Source organism: Hyperolius riggenbachi, chromosome 1 (assembly GCF_040937935.1).
Source record: "Hyperolius riggenbachi isolate aHypRig1 chromosome 1, aHypRig1.pri, whole genome shotgun sequence".
In the NCBI taxonomy this organism is placed as follows: Eukaryota; Metazoa; Chordata; class Amphibia; order Anura; family Hyperoliidae; genus Hyperolius; species Hyperolius riggenbachi.
This window is the reverse complement of record NC_090646.1, coordinates 328138126-328151364: the sequence shown is the minus strand read 5'-3', so window position 1 is coordinate 328151364 and position 13239 is coordinate 328138126. Positions and strand designations below refer to the sequence as shown.

The 13239-nt window shown below is 41.5% G+C and overlaps 1 protein-coding gene across 1 annotated transcript in view; it reads left to right on the top strand.

The window, feature by feature from the left end:
• The window catches only part of ATP8B3 (ATPase phospholipid transporting 8B3), a 335474-nt gene that overhangs the window by 143925 nt on the left and 178310 nt on the right, over positions 1–13239 (top strand). Inside the window, exons 11-14 of the mRNA XM_068234593.1 lie at positions 4517–4605; positions 6735–6928; positions 7335–7543; positions 7636–7667. Of these exons, the coding sequence (XP_068090694.1) occupies positions 4517–4605; positions 6735–6928; positions 7335–7543; positions 7636–7667 (524 nt within the window). The remainder of the gene's footprint in view (positions 1–4516; positions 4606–6734; positions 6929–7334; positions 7544–7635; positions 7668–13239) is intronic.

Below are 13239 nucleotides of genomic sequence, written 5' to 3'. Positions count from 1 at the left end.
ATCTAATCCTACCATAGTCCTAGTCTAATGTCCTACCATATTATTATTATTATTATGTATTTATATAGCACTGACATCTTCTGCAGCACATTACAGAGTACATATTCATGTCACTGACTGTCCTCAAAAGAGCTCACACTCTAATCCTACCATAGTCATAATCTAATGTCCTACCATATTATTATGTATTTATATAGCACTGACATCTTCTGCAGCACATTACAGAATACATAGTCATGTCACTGACTGTCCTCAGAGGAGCTCACAATCTAATCCTACCATAGTCATAGCCTAATGTCCTACCATATTATTATTATGTATTTATATAGCACTGACATATTCTGCAGCACATTACAGAGTACATAGTAATGTCACTGACTGTCCTCAGAGGAGCTCAGTCTAATCCTACCATAGTCATAGTGTAATGTCCTACCATATTATTATGCATTTATATACCCCTAAAAGTGACCCTGTAGTGTGTGGGAGTGGGGAGACACACACACACACACTACAGGTTCACTTTTAGGATTTAGATACCGGGCTGCAAGTTCATCTTTCATGCATATCCCCACATGCCCCTCCCCCACCAGTCACTTTTATGGTTCAGATGTCCGCCTTGCGTGCAGATCCCCAATGCCTACCAACACTCCACCACAGGGTTACTTTAATTTAGGGTTTAGGTGGCAGGTTATATATATTTCGGCAAAATACTACTCCATCGTGTGTATTTTGTAGGGAAACACTGCCCATTGTGTGTATTTTGTGGGGAAATGCATGCGCTGTAGTGCACAACTTGCCAAAACAGACCTTTCAGGAATCCCCCCCTTGAAAATCCTGGGTTTGCCCCTGCAGGGGGCCGAATAATTACGCACACCCCACTTTGCAGTTATTTATTTGTAAAAAATGTTTGGAATGATGTATGATTTTCGATCCACTTCTCACATGTACACCACTTTGTATTGGTCTTTCACGTGGAATTCAAATAAAATTGATGCATGTTTGTGGCAGTAATGTGACAAAATGTGGAAAACTTCAAGGGGGCCGAATACTTTTGCAACCCACTGTAGAATGGAGAGATTACCTCGACAGGTTCTGTTGGGTCAAATTGCACATGCAAAAAGACCAGTGGGCGACCTATGCTTCGATTCAAAAACTCTTGCAAGCGTGATATGGATTGCTTTGGCATTAATACCAGAGGCTGGGAAAAAACATGCTGAAATTAGATCCTTATGGCGTCAAGACCTAAGTACTGGATCTAAATCTAAAGCAGAAAAGACTTCGCATCCCTTCAGTTGCACTGACTGATTCACATTTTATCTGTGACAAATGTGGCAAGAAATGCTGTGCTGCTATCGTCTTATTTAGCCACAAGCGAAGATGTGGCAACACTAACAAATGATACCCACAGACGTAGCAACAATCATCTTAAAAAGATGTGGTGACCAATTATGATGAAGTGTTATACTAATTTGCAGATGAAGCTTAATAATGTTGGCACCAGAGTCATTGCCACTTTAGATGCCGAAAAGGGGCTAGACTCTGTTGAATGGCTGTACCTCTGGGAGGTGCTCAGGAGACTCAGCAATGGGGAAAAGTTAATTGCCTGGGTCTAGCTGCTCTACAAGTTGCCAATGGCACGAATACACACCAACGATGAAGTGCCCGCCCCGTTTTCATTAGTGAGGGGGACTCATCAGGGGTTCCCCTCATCCCCTCTCCTGTTTGCCCTTGAGATTGAACTAATGGCTGTAAAGATCGGGGGGGGGGGGGGGGGCAAGTCTGGCTAGGGGGAAGTTAATTGAAAAAATTGCATTTTATGCTGCCGACATGCTGTTATTTCTCCAAGACCCGGGATCATCTCTCTCTCAGCAGCTCTTTCCATTCTAACAGTGTATGGCAGGTTCTCAGGCATTATAATCAACTGGGATAAGTCTCTCCTCTTTCCCATTGATGATTTTGTGATTGACATACCCCCCAGCGACTACTTCGGTTTACAATGGGTGACTAGATTAAATATCTTGGAATTTACATAGACAGGAATCTTGCTACTTCTATCCCTCTCAATCTGTAACCGATAACTGACTGATACTCTCGTAATTGCCAGGTGTGGAGGGGGCTTCCATTGTCAGTTGTGGGGCGGGTAAACCTGTTCAAGATGCTCTTTTTCAGAGGTTCTTTCCAGTCCTTGTTTCAGAAGGTAGACTCCATCACCTCTAGTTTCATTTGGGCATGGGCACTTCCAAATTGTCTTTAGCCATTCTGCATGCCCTGACCTTCGTAAATGCTTTCTGGCATCAGTACTGGTCACTACTAGGTGGTGGTTTGCCCAGGACGACCAAAACACAGTGGCTAGTCTGGAGGTTGCAGTGGTACGCTCATACGAATCCTTCATTAACCTACCGTTTCGAGGCATTAATAGGTATTCTGAGATCACTCCCTCTATGTGTACTACTATTAGGGCCTGGGACATGGCCAAACTTAAATTTGCCAAACCTAATGTCATGTCTCCGTACACTCCTCTAACTCAAAGCTGAGACATTTTGTGTAGATTCCTTACCCGCAAATGTGTGCTAGGTACAAGATAAAACAGGTAGAACAGGTAGCCCCCCCCCCCCCCCCCCCCCCAGGGCAAATTACTGCCTTTTGATTAACGCAAGGCCCACTTCCGATTGCCGGGGAACATGTTCTTTAGGTTTCTACAGTTGAGACATGCCTGGAGGGCGCAGTTCCCTTGCACCTGGACTTCGGAATCTGACATGATTGAGAGCCTGAGAAAGTGGACAAACCATTATCAGAGATCTAATCTGTGCTGGTGCCCCTGTCCACCCCAAGATTAAAGAAACATCATGCTAAATGGACAGTTGATGTGGGATAAGGAGTGGATGGAGGTTTTGGAGAGCATGAGTGGGATCCTGATTTCCGCTTCCGACAGATATGCCCACCTCAAATTGATTTATCGGGCTTACTATACCCCTCAACAGCTTCATTCTTACTTCCCTGAATAACTGGATGTTTGTCTGAATTGTAAGGCTGAGGTGGGGGAATTATTTCACATGCTGTGGAGCTGCCCTGTTCTCCTGGACTATTGGACTTAATTGGCTCATATAATGACAGTGGTGATGGGGGAGAGGATAGTGGTTGACCCAAAGGTGTTACTCCTTGGCCTGTATACGGATTCCACCCTTTCTTCACATTAGATTGTCTTGGTTAAGATTATGTGCTTCTATGGCAGGCGGGAGGTTTTCCATAAATGGGGAGGGGATACCCCCTCTTCTACCTCATTTTGGGCAAAAAGTATGAATAAGACCATGACGTGGTATAAACTTACATATCTGAATCGCAAGTGCCCAGATAAGTTCGATAAGATCTGGCAAGGCTGGATTGATTATGTGGACTCTCACGAAGTACTGGACAGCTACTCAGCATGATTGTTTCCTTGCCCCCTAACCTGTGCCTCAAGATATATGGGTGTAAGGCTTAGGTACTGCCAGAGCGTAATAAGAACATAGTAGGTGTTCTCTTGGCATTGTACTAGTGCACTGAACCACTGGGTGAGTGGGGAGGGCGGGTTGTTTGGGTTTGGGGTGGGTTGTTTGTTATATGTTGTACCTGTTGTATACCTTAAAAACAAGAAGAGAATCGAGAGCCCAATATGGTGCATTAGGACCTATCCCCACTCAGGTTAAGAAGTCGCTCTCTGTAGATAGTAGATGGGGATGCACCCCTCCACCCAGGGTGGACTAGAAGATCAGCAAAAACTCGGTATACAGAGGCGCCAGAGTAGAATAAAACATTTAAAAAGACGCTTAAAAGCAGAGGGGGATGTTAGTGTGGCCTTACCTCCCTCTTACAAAAAAAGAAAACTCATTTAAGTCTCGATAAAACAGAATTGACAGATAATTTATTCAACTCAACAAATGCAGCGCGTTTCGCGGGCGTGACCCCGCTTCCTCAGGCAAAAATGGGAGCACAACTCAGTGGGTCAAGCAATAGAGGCACTCAAACCTGTTGCTTGACCCACTGAGTTGTGCTCCCATTTTTGCCTGAGGAAGCGGGGTCACGCCCGCAAAACACGTCCCATTTGTGGAGTTGAATAAATTATTTGTCAATTCTGTTTTATCGAGACTTAAGTGAGTTTTCTTTTTTTGTAACAGGGAGGTAAGTCCACCCTAACATCCCCCTCTGCTTTTAAGCGGTTTTTAAAACGTTTTACTCTACCCTGACTGGTGCCTCTGTATACCGAGTTTTTGCTGTTGTATACCTTGTTTAAAAAACAATGAAATACAACTTAAAAAAAATGATGTTAGAAAGGACTAAATGTTGTTTGAATTATAAAACTACATCTTTTGCTCATGAATTCTTTGTGATATGTATGACTGGTTGTATGGTGAGGTCTTAAAGTGCCCCTCTTCCTTATTTCAAAAAGTTGGGAGGTATGGAGCTGACCCTGTAATGTATTTAATGTCTGTGTGCCATGCTTTTAAATGTTTTTGTGGTGTATTATTTCTCCCCAAAGGTGTTGACACCAAAATAATGAAAAGTTCTGGCAAGTTTAAAGTAAAGAAAACAAAGCTGGACATTATGATGAATTATGTTGTGGCCATTGTGAGTATATGTATCTTTGGTAACCAGTTTTCATATCCTTATAAAAGTGATTGCTGTATTTGATGACTTTGAACCAGAAAACAGTCCTCTTTAGAATTAACCTCTTGAGGACTGCAGTGCTAAACCCCCCTAGTGACCAAGCCATTTTTTAGTAAATAGGCCACTGCAGCTTTAAGGCCAAGCTGCAGGGCCACACAACACAGCACACAAGTGATTCCCCCCCTTTTCTCCCCACCAACAGAGCTCTCTGTTGGTAGGGTCTGATCGCTCTCCCCATGTTTATTTGTTTTTAATAAATATTATTGTTAGTGTTTTTAAGAAAAAAAAACACTGTTTCTTTAAATAACTTCCCTCCCTCCCTCCCCACAGCCAGCCAGTTACGGCGATCGGCTGTCATAGGCTTATGCCTATGAGAGCCAATTGCTCTCTTGTCCCCCAGGGGGACAGCCGTGTGACACGGCTGTCCCCAGTACAGCGCTGCTGCCGATCACGCCATATAACAGTCTCCCAAACGGCAATAGCTCAGAGACTGAACCCCCAAGCAGGAGATGCGTACGCAGCCTGCACGCGATCTCCTGCAAAACAGAGCCCCAGGACTTCACGCCAATCGGCGTTAGGCGGTCCTGGGGCTGCAGCCGTGGCCATGCCCATCGGCGTGACGCGAACGGCAGGAGGTTAAAGACCCAGTTCTACTTTTCCCTAAATAGGAAATGTACTGAAAGTAATGTAATTTATAATATTGCTTTTTTTTTTTAAATTATACAATACAGTAGAATTTTGTTATAGTAAACTCTGATATAGTAAACCTCTGGCTATAGTAAACTCTTTCCCTAGGTCCTGGCAGGGGTGTAGCAATAGCCATAGCAGCCATAACAGCTGCTATGGTGCCCTGGAGCAGAGGGGGCCCAGGTGGTACTTAATGTACTCACCATTAACTTTTTTGTGTTTCACCACCTTCTGTCTTTGTCTCAGTTCCCATAAACTATGTGCAGTGTTGATTGCACAGTAGTGTAAATTGCCCAATTAACTCATATTCATAGGGTAGGGGCAGGTGGCATTGCTTGAGCGCCTCTATCTGAGGGCCCCATTAAAGTTTTGCTATGGGGCTCCATGGTCTCTAGCTATGCCACTGGGTCCTGGCTATGTGCCTGTATAAATAAACTGTATAACGTATAACAAATTCTGATATAGTACACTTCTGATATAGAAAACTACTTTGTTCGGTTTCTCGATGATTACAATAAAGGGATCTTTTAGGAAGTGTTTCTGATGCTGTAACCAGGATAAATTATATAAAAGGTTTATTCTGAATAATTTACTACATTCTACTGTATGTCACTACGGTGCCTCTTTAATCTATTTTATGTATTATGAATGAAAAATAGCATGGGAATACAAGGGATGTGGTCCATGTAGTGTGGTTGGAGGTTCCCACTGAAGCTAACACTTACTTACCAGTTACTGACAGCAGCATCAGTCAGTAGGAATAAATGGCTGCTACAGGCAGAGCATGCCATCCTGTCCCTACCCTACATGAACATCATCACTGCAGTCCATAGGTAGCTAAAAGGGACATCGTTCTGACTACCTAGAAGGGGGATGGAACAAGCAAGATCAGCTGATAACTATGTTTTAATTCTTGAATGAAAACATAAAAAATTACCCTGAGTTAGAAATAACTTAAAACAGAACTAGAACCATTTTTTTTTCTTTGAGTGGATATAGATTTCTGTAATCTGGCTCATATGAGTTGTTGTGTAGAAAACCCATTCTGAAATTCTGCCCATTATTTTGTACACTTTGCCTTATGACTAATGTATAGTCAGACAGTTACCTTCCAGTGAATAACTCAGGTGTCTGTGTACACCGCTCAGCCCCCATGTGCAGAATTAGGTACTAGTGTGATTGCACCTATTACAATCATCATCATTATCATCGCTATCATCATACAGTGTTCTCATAAATAGCATGAAGATGGAATGTGAAGGCCTACTGTGTGTGAATAGATGGGGGTAGGTCTAAATCCTGCTCAGGGGCTCATTGGTCTGTTGATGCATTACTGAATGCAACCTCTAAGATTCAAACAATAAACTTCCATTGCTCCTCATATTGCCTATTTAAATTTTCAGGTATTTATTGTGTTGATAGTCTGCTCCTTGTCACTGGCCATCACATCAGGATTTTGGGCGAAATGGTTCCAAGAAAACCACAGTTATATACCTCCTCTGCCTTCAAATGTCACTCCAACTTACAGTGCATTTCTTGTCTTCTGGGGTTATACTATACTGATGAGTACTATTGTGCCAATGTCAATGTACATCACGTAAGTAACACAAGAATATGCAAAGAAAATACTGTATATGTAGGAATTTTGTCCTCTGTTTGTCCTTAGTAAGTTATTTATTTCTAACAAAATATGAAATATTGTATTAAAATGTGATGTCTTTTAAAGTGAGCTAGCTAGGCACAACAGGAGAAAATGGTAAGCCCACACTCAAACAACGGGTAAAATACACACATTTTTTTAGACAGGGCTGCTAGCCCGCTTGGGGATAAAGGGTTGAAAAGGATTTTAGGGGGTTACCTGCGCTCTTTATTTTTTTTAAGTATGAAGGTCCAGTTCTAGACTTTTTGCTGCCTGAGGCAAACCTGTTCATATTGTTTAAATGGTGCCTAACAATGGATATTTTAATGTAAATCTTACAAAAATATAAATGATAACTTTATAGATTGGAATTCATCCATCTAGTCCACAGCAAGTACATAGACTGGGATCTGAATATGTATTTTGAGAGGAACAACACTCCAGCCAACACGAGATCTACAAGCTTGAATGATCTGCTTGGCCAGGTAGAATACATTTTCTCCGATAAGACTGGGACACTCACAGAAAACATCATGACTTTCAGGAAATGCTGCATCAATGGCAAGATTTATGGTAAAGACTTCTGTTTTAATTTTAATTATGTTTAATTATGTATGCCCATCAATAATGTATTCAACAACTAATATAATATGTTTATTTTTCAGGAACAAGCTCACACAATGAGGAGAGTCAACAGGTACAGACATATTATGAAATAAAATGTATTCATACGTAGTTCATTACTATTTAGTTGCGTGTAGTCCAGTATAAGTCTTGGAGAGAATCCGAAGACATAACAACAAAAGTTTTTTAGGTGATACCTTTAATGACTAACTGTACATAATTTCTTTGCAAGCTTTCGAAACTTTAAGTTTCTTCTTCAGGCATGATTCAGAACTGGATCAGAACCAACTGGATCAGAACTAGTTCTGAACCAGTTCTGAAACATGCCTGAAGAAGAAACTTAAAGTTTCAAAAGCTTGGAAAGAAATTACGTACAGTTAGCCATTACCATTTAGTTAGTCCTTTTGTTTTCAAAAATAAAATGCAGGACAGCATCAGACTGTGCACACTTGACATATGACTCAACTTGGATGAAAATATATTAGTAATATCTAGTTGTGATATCAGTTGGAGTTGTTATAAATCTTATTGTACTTACAATAAAAAACTTGTGAAACAAATGAATGAAAACTGTATACTATGTCACAAAATTAACAATATACTCATCAGTACAGGATGTCTCTGAGATTAGTGCCCTGTCCATTTTAGTTGGTTAAATGACAAAATGTAATTGTCCCTAGATTAAAATGACGTGTAATGGAGAAGGGTGGGAGGTAAACTTGAATCCAAACTGGGAAAGGGCTTACAAAACAATCCGTGATCTTTACAATACGATCATAAGCTCACAATGAATTGATTACAGTATTTGTAATAAAAAAAAACACTGCATGTCCCTTATTTTTATTGACTGTCACTGACATCACTATAATAATAACCTTTTGGTTGTGCCTTCTGTCATGGGAGCACGCCTACACCATCTGTGCAAAAAATTACTCTCTTATTGGGTTGGGAATAGGCTGTAAAAGCTCATAATTGCACTATGGATAGTATAATGCACCTAAAAGTAGGAAAGCGCTGATATTCCCAGACTGGCTAATCCTATCCATTTTCTATTGTTAGTACACTAAAAACACTGTTTTTGTGTCAGTTATCCTCAAGGCTAGCTAAGAACAAAAACAAGAAGGGCTTCCAGCCTTTGCTCTAAGTGAGGCTGGTGGTGGAAATATAGATGGGGTCATGTACTAGTTTAAATATTAATTTATATTGAACGAATATGTGTTTACAGCACAATTAAAACAAGCCAAATAAAGAAAGTAGCCTAGCACAAAAAAAATTCTTAGTAATACAGTGCTGCTTAAAGCTTATGAAGTCTTTTGAATCCTTTGACATTTCTGCTTACATATGATCTAAACCAGTGATGGCTAGCTAACCTTGGCACTCCAGCTGTGGTGGAACTACAAGTCCCATGGGGCATTGCAGTACTCTGACAGCTCTAAGCATAACTCGGGGAGGTATGATGGGATTTGTAGTTTTGTCACAGCTGGAGTGCCAAGGTTAGCTATCACTGATCTAAACTATGATCTTTTCTAAATCCAGATCAGAAGGACCCATTTAAAGAAATGAGTAAAACATGATGCATATTTATTAATTGAGAAAAATAATACAAATAAACAGATCACCGCGTCGCAGAAGTACTGTATTTAAAACTTAGCTTTTTGAAGAAACTGGTGTGCCCCTTTAAGCAGCTATAACTGCTACTAAATACATTTCTAGTAATTGATGATCAGTACTGCACATCATCTTGGAGGATTTTAAGCATTTCTTCCTTACAAAACAGCTTCCTTACAAAACAGCTTCATCTCAGGGACGATGGTTGCATTCCTCATTTGAACTGCCTCTTTGTTTCTTTTTTCTTATTCTCATCTATAAACACAACAGTATGTTCTTATTAATGATATTTAAATGCATGCATACTCATAAAGTCATATAGTGGTAGTTCAATTATGAGTACATTAATTGTATGTGTTGAACTAAAAGTAAATAGAACATTCCTGAGGTCTACTATTTTTAGTTTCAAACGTTTTTATTATTCCTATTAATAGAAAAAGAGCTAGACATTTGCTAGAGGTGTCTCCCATAGGAGAAATTGCAATCACATTGAAAGGCATACATTTTTAACATCTTCAGACATAGGTATTACAATACAAAAATAAACTTCACAAAGTTCAAGAGTCACAACATATAAGTACTAATCTGAACCAACTACCACACTAAATATAAGTGAAACAATCATCATTTTCCCAAATGTTGTGCAATGCCATCAATAGGTAATGTCAGGCTGGTCCTCCAAGACGTATGGAAATAAAATTAATTGCCTGAGCCTCAAGCCTGGAGTATTTAGGAAAGTAATCCAGGTACCCCATGTTTAAGAGAAATTAGGGATGGAATCATCTATGAGTGCTAGCAGTCTCCCCGATATTATAAATCAGGTGACTACATTTTTGACGGCCATTACTGATAAAAAGCCCTGGGTCTATTGTCTAGCGTGTGGAGTCTAGTCTGCTTAGCAATGTGTTGAAGGAGTTTGTGAAATAGATAATTATAAATAAATTGCCTTTGAAGCCACCAGCAAGCAAGAAAATACTTAAAATCATCATGACAGTACTTTTTCACCTACTTTTTGGTATTTTTCAATTACAGAGTGCTGAAAAGTTATTTTTAACAGGTGATGAAAAATGATCTCCTAGAGGAAAAAGTGAATTGGATCAGGCCCGTTGTGTCTCTATTCAAGTACAATCTTAGTAGCCTCTCAGGCGCCAGACCTGTTGGAATAGTTTTAGGGATGCTCAACAAGACTTTATGGCACAGAATAATCTAATATCAGCTCATCACCATGGGCATATAAAAGACATGTCTTGTTTCACCAACATGCTCTGATTTTATGAAGTAACGAATGCAAATGTAGATCTTGGGAAAGCCATAGATGTAGTGTACTAGGACTAGCCCCGGGCTGCCCATAATGCAGGTTCCTCAGGTGGTAGAAGTGTGTGTGTGTGTGTGTGTGTGTTTGGGGGGGGGAGGGGGCGGCACCCGTCTTGCCATGGGTGGGGGGGGGGCGCTGAGCTTGAGGGGGTAGCAGGCATTTAAATCAAATTGATTATATATGCTGAAACTATTGATATTTACATGTACGAGAACTAATTAAGAAGCACATGATCAGTTTGATCAGGTAACAGATCTGTACAGCTCTGATTGGCAGTGATTGTGACTTCCTTTAACACATGATTGTGTGCAGTAAATCAGAACCTTACAAATCTATCACGTGATCAAAGGGATCAAATGCATCTCCATGAGTTAATACAGACACATGCATCTCTATTTAACCACTTGAGGACTGCAGTGTTATGCTGGGCATACACGGGTCGATAATTTTTATCAATCGAGCCGCTGATGGCTCGATTGATAATTTCCGACATGTCCGATCACCGCGCGGATCGATTCCCCGCTCGATACCCGCGGGCGGACAATAGCGGAAATCGAGCGGAAGATAAGGAAGCGCCTGCGGGGACGAGCGGGAATAGATCCGGGCAGCCGCGGGGACATGCGGGGACGTGGCGGAAGTCGATCCGGTGGCTAATCGAGCACCGGATCGCATCGTGTATTTACAGCATTAAACCCCCCTAAAGACCAGGCTAATTATTGCTAAATTGACTACTGCAGCTTTAAGGCCAGGCTGCAGGGCCGCACAACAGAGCACACAAGTGATTCCCCCCCCCCCCCCCCATTTTCCCCACCAACAGAGCTTTCTGTTGGTGGGGTCTGATCGCTCCACAGTTGTTTATTTTTTTACAACCATTTATTTTATTTATTTTTTAATAATTTTGTTTTTTTTTTATTTATTTTCCCCTGCTCCCTCCCCCCGCCAGCCAATCAGGGTGATCAGCTGTCATAGGCTTCAGCCTCCCTTTTACATTTTTTAATGCATTTTACTCTGTTTTTATATATTTTAATATGTAAACATTAGAATTTATATTTTGTAGAACTATTATATAAGAGAAAATAGAGGGGGATGGGGGAAGGTGTACAGGCACACTACACTACATAGATAGGCACACTATACTGTGTACCTGACCATGAATGTCATTGTATGTGGTGAAAAAACCTGCAGTTGGGAACCATTCTGCTGATAGACTTAAAATTTAAAAATGTATAACCAGCAATGTTACTCCCAGAAATCACCAAGTGATTTCTGATCATCTCAGTGGAGGTTTGTGCTCCCAATGAGAGCTGCAGGGTTGTCAGCAAACTGTTACCAGCATTGTTGCCTTTTGCAATATGTATTTAAGTAAACCTGAAGTGAAAATAGACATATGAGATAATGAATTGTAAGTGTAGTACAGCTACGAAATACAACATTAGTAGCAAATAAAAAAGTTTCATATTGTTTTCCAGTACAGAAAGAGTTAAAAAGCTTCAGTTGTTATCTTTGCAAAAGAACTTCTCTGAGCTCTTCGACTTAACTTGGGTCGAATACAGTCCTGTTTTCTGAAGCACTTAAAGAGACTCTGAAGCGAGAATAAATCTCGCTTCAGAGCTCATAGTTAGCAGGGGCACGTGTGCCCCTGCTAAACCGCCGCTATATATCGCCGCTAAACGGGGGTCCCTTCACCCCCAAACCCCCCACTGCGACACTTGGTCGCAGACTTGGTCGCTCCTGGAGGCAGGGCTAACGGCTGCAGCCCTGCCTCCAGTCGCGTCTATCAGCGGCGCATCGCCGCCTCTCCCCCGCCCCTCTCAGTGAAGGAAGACTGAGAGGGGCGGGGGAGAGGCGGAGATACGCGCTGACAGACGCGTGTGGGGCAGGGCTGCGGCGGTTAGCCCTGCCCCAACCAGGAAGCACTCCCCCGCTGAAACGAGGGGATTTGGGGGTGAAGGGACCCCCGTTTAGCGGCGCTATAGTGGCGGTTTAGCAGGGGCACACGTGCCCCTGCTATCTATGAGATCTGAAGCGAGATTTATTCTCGCTTCAGACTCTCTTTAAATAGCCAATAAACAGTGAGAGACAGCTTGAGATAAGGTTTTATCCGTGCATTAAACTTTGTTCATAAGCTTTCAGTTCAAATCTTAGTATAAGCACTCAGCAAGCAAAGTACAAAAAATATATATATTTTGGTAAACTTTTATGTATGCTATGTTCTGAAAAGATACTCTGTAACAAACAGAGGAGAGACGGGCACTGCTGCATAAAAGCCCTTTATTGTGGCCGGGTAATCACAGTGGCACAGCAGTGGGGGGAAGGATTGCCTGACAGCTGTTCCACAAGTATTAAACTTGCTTCATCAGAGGCTTAATGTTTAGCCTCTGATGAAGCAAGTTTAATACTTGTGGTACAGCTGTCAGGCAATCCTTCCCCCACTGCTGTGCCACTGTGATTACCCGGCCACAATAAAGGGCTTTTATGCAGCAGTGCCCGTCTCTCCTCTGTTTGTTACAGAACGTTGATGTCCACTGGAGCAGGCTGCAGGTAAGCACAGGTGTGGCCATTCCGTCCCTGCCGCATACTGATGGCAGTATTTTTTCTATTTTGCTGCTTTTTTGATGTTCTGAAAAGATATTATGTAGATAAGAGAAAAATAGATAGAGCTAATTTGAAGAGATTAGAGTAAAATTATAGAGTCGTACGAATGCAGGGAAACTGTCAGGTT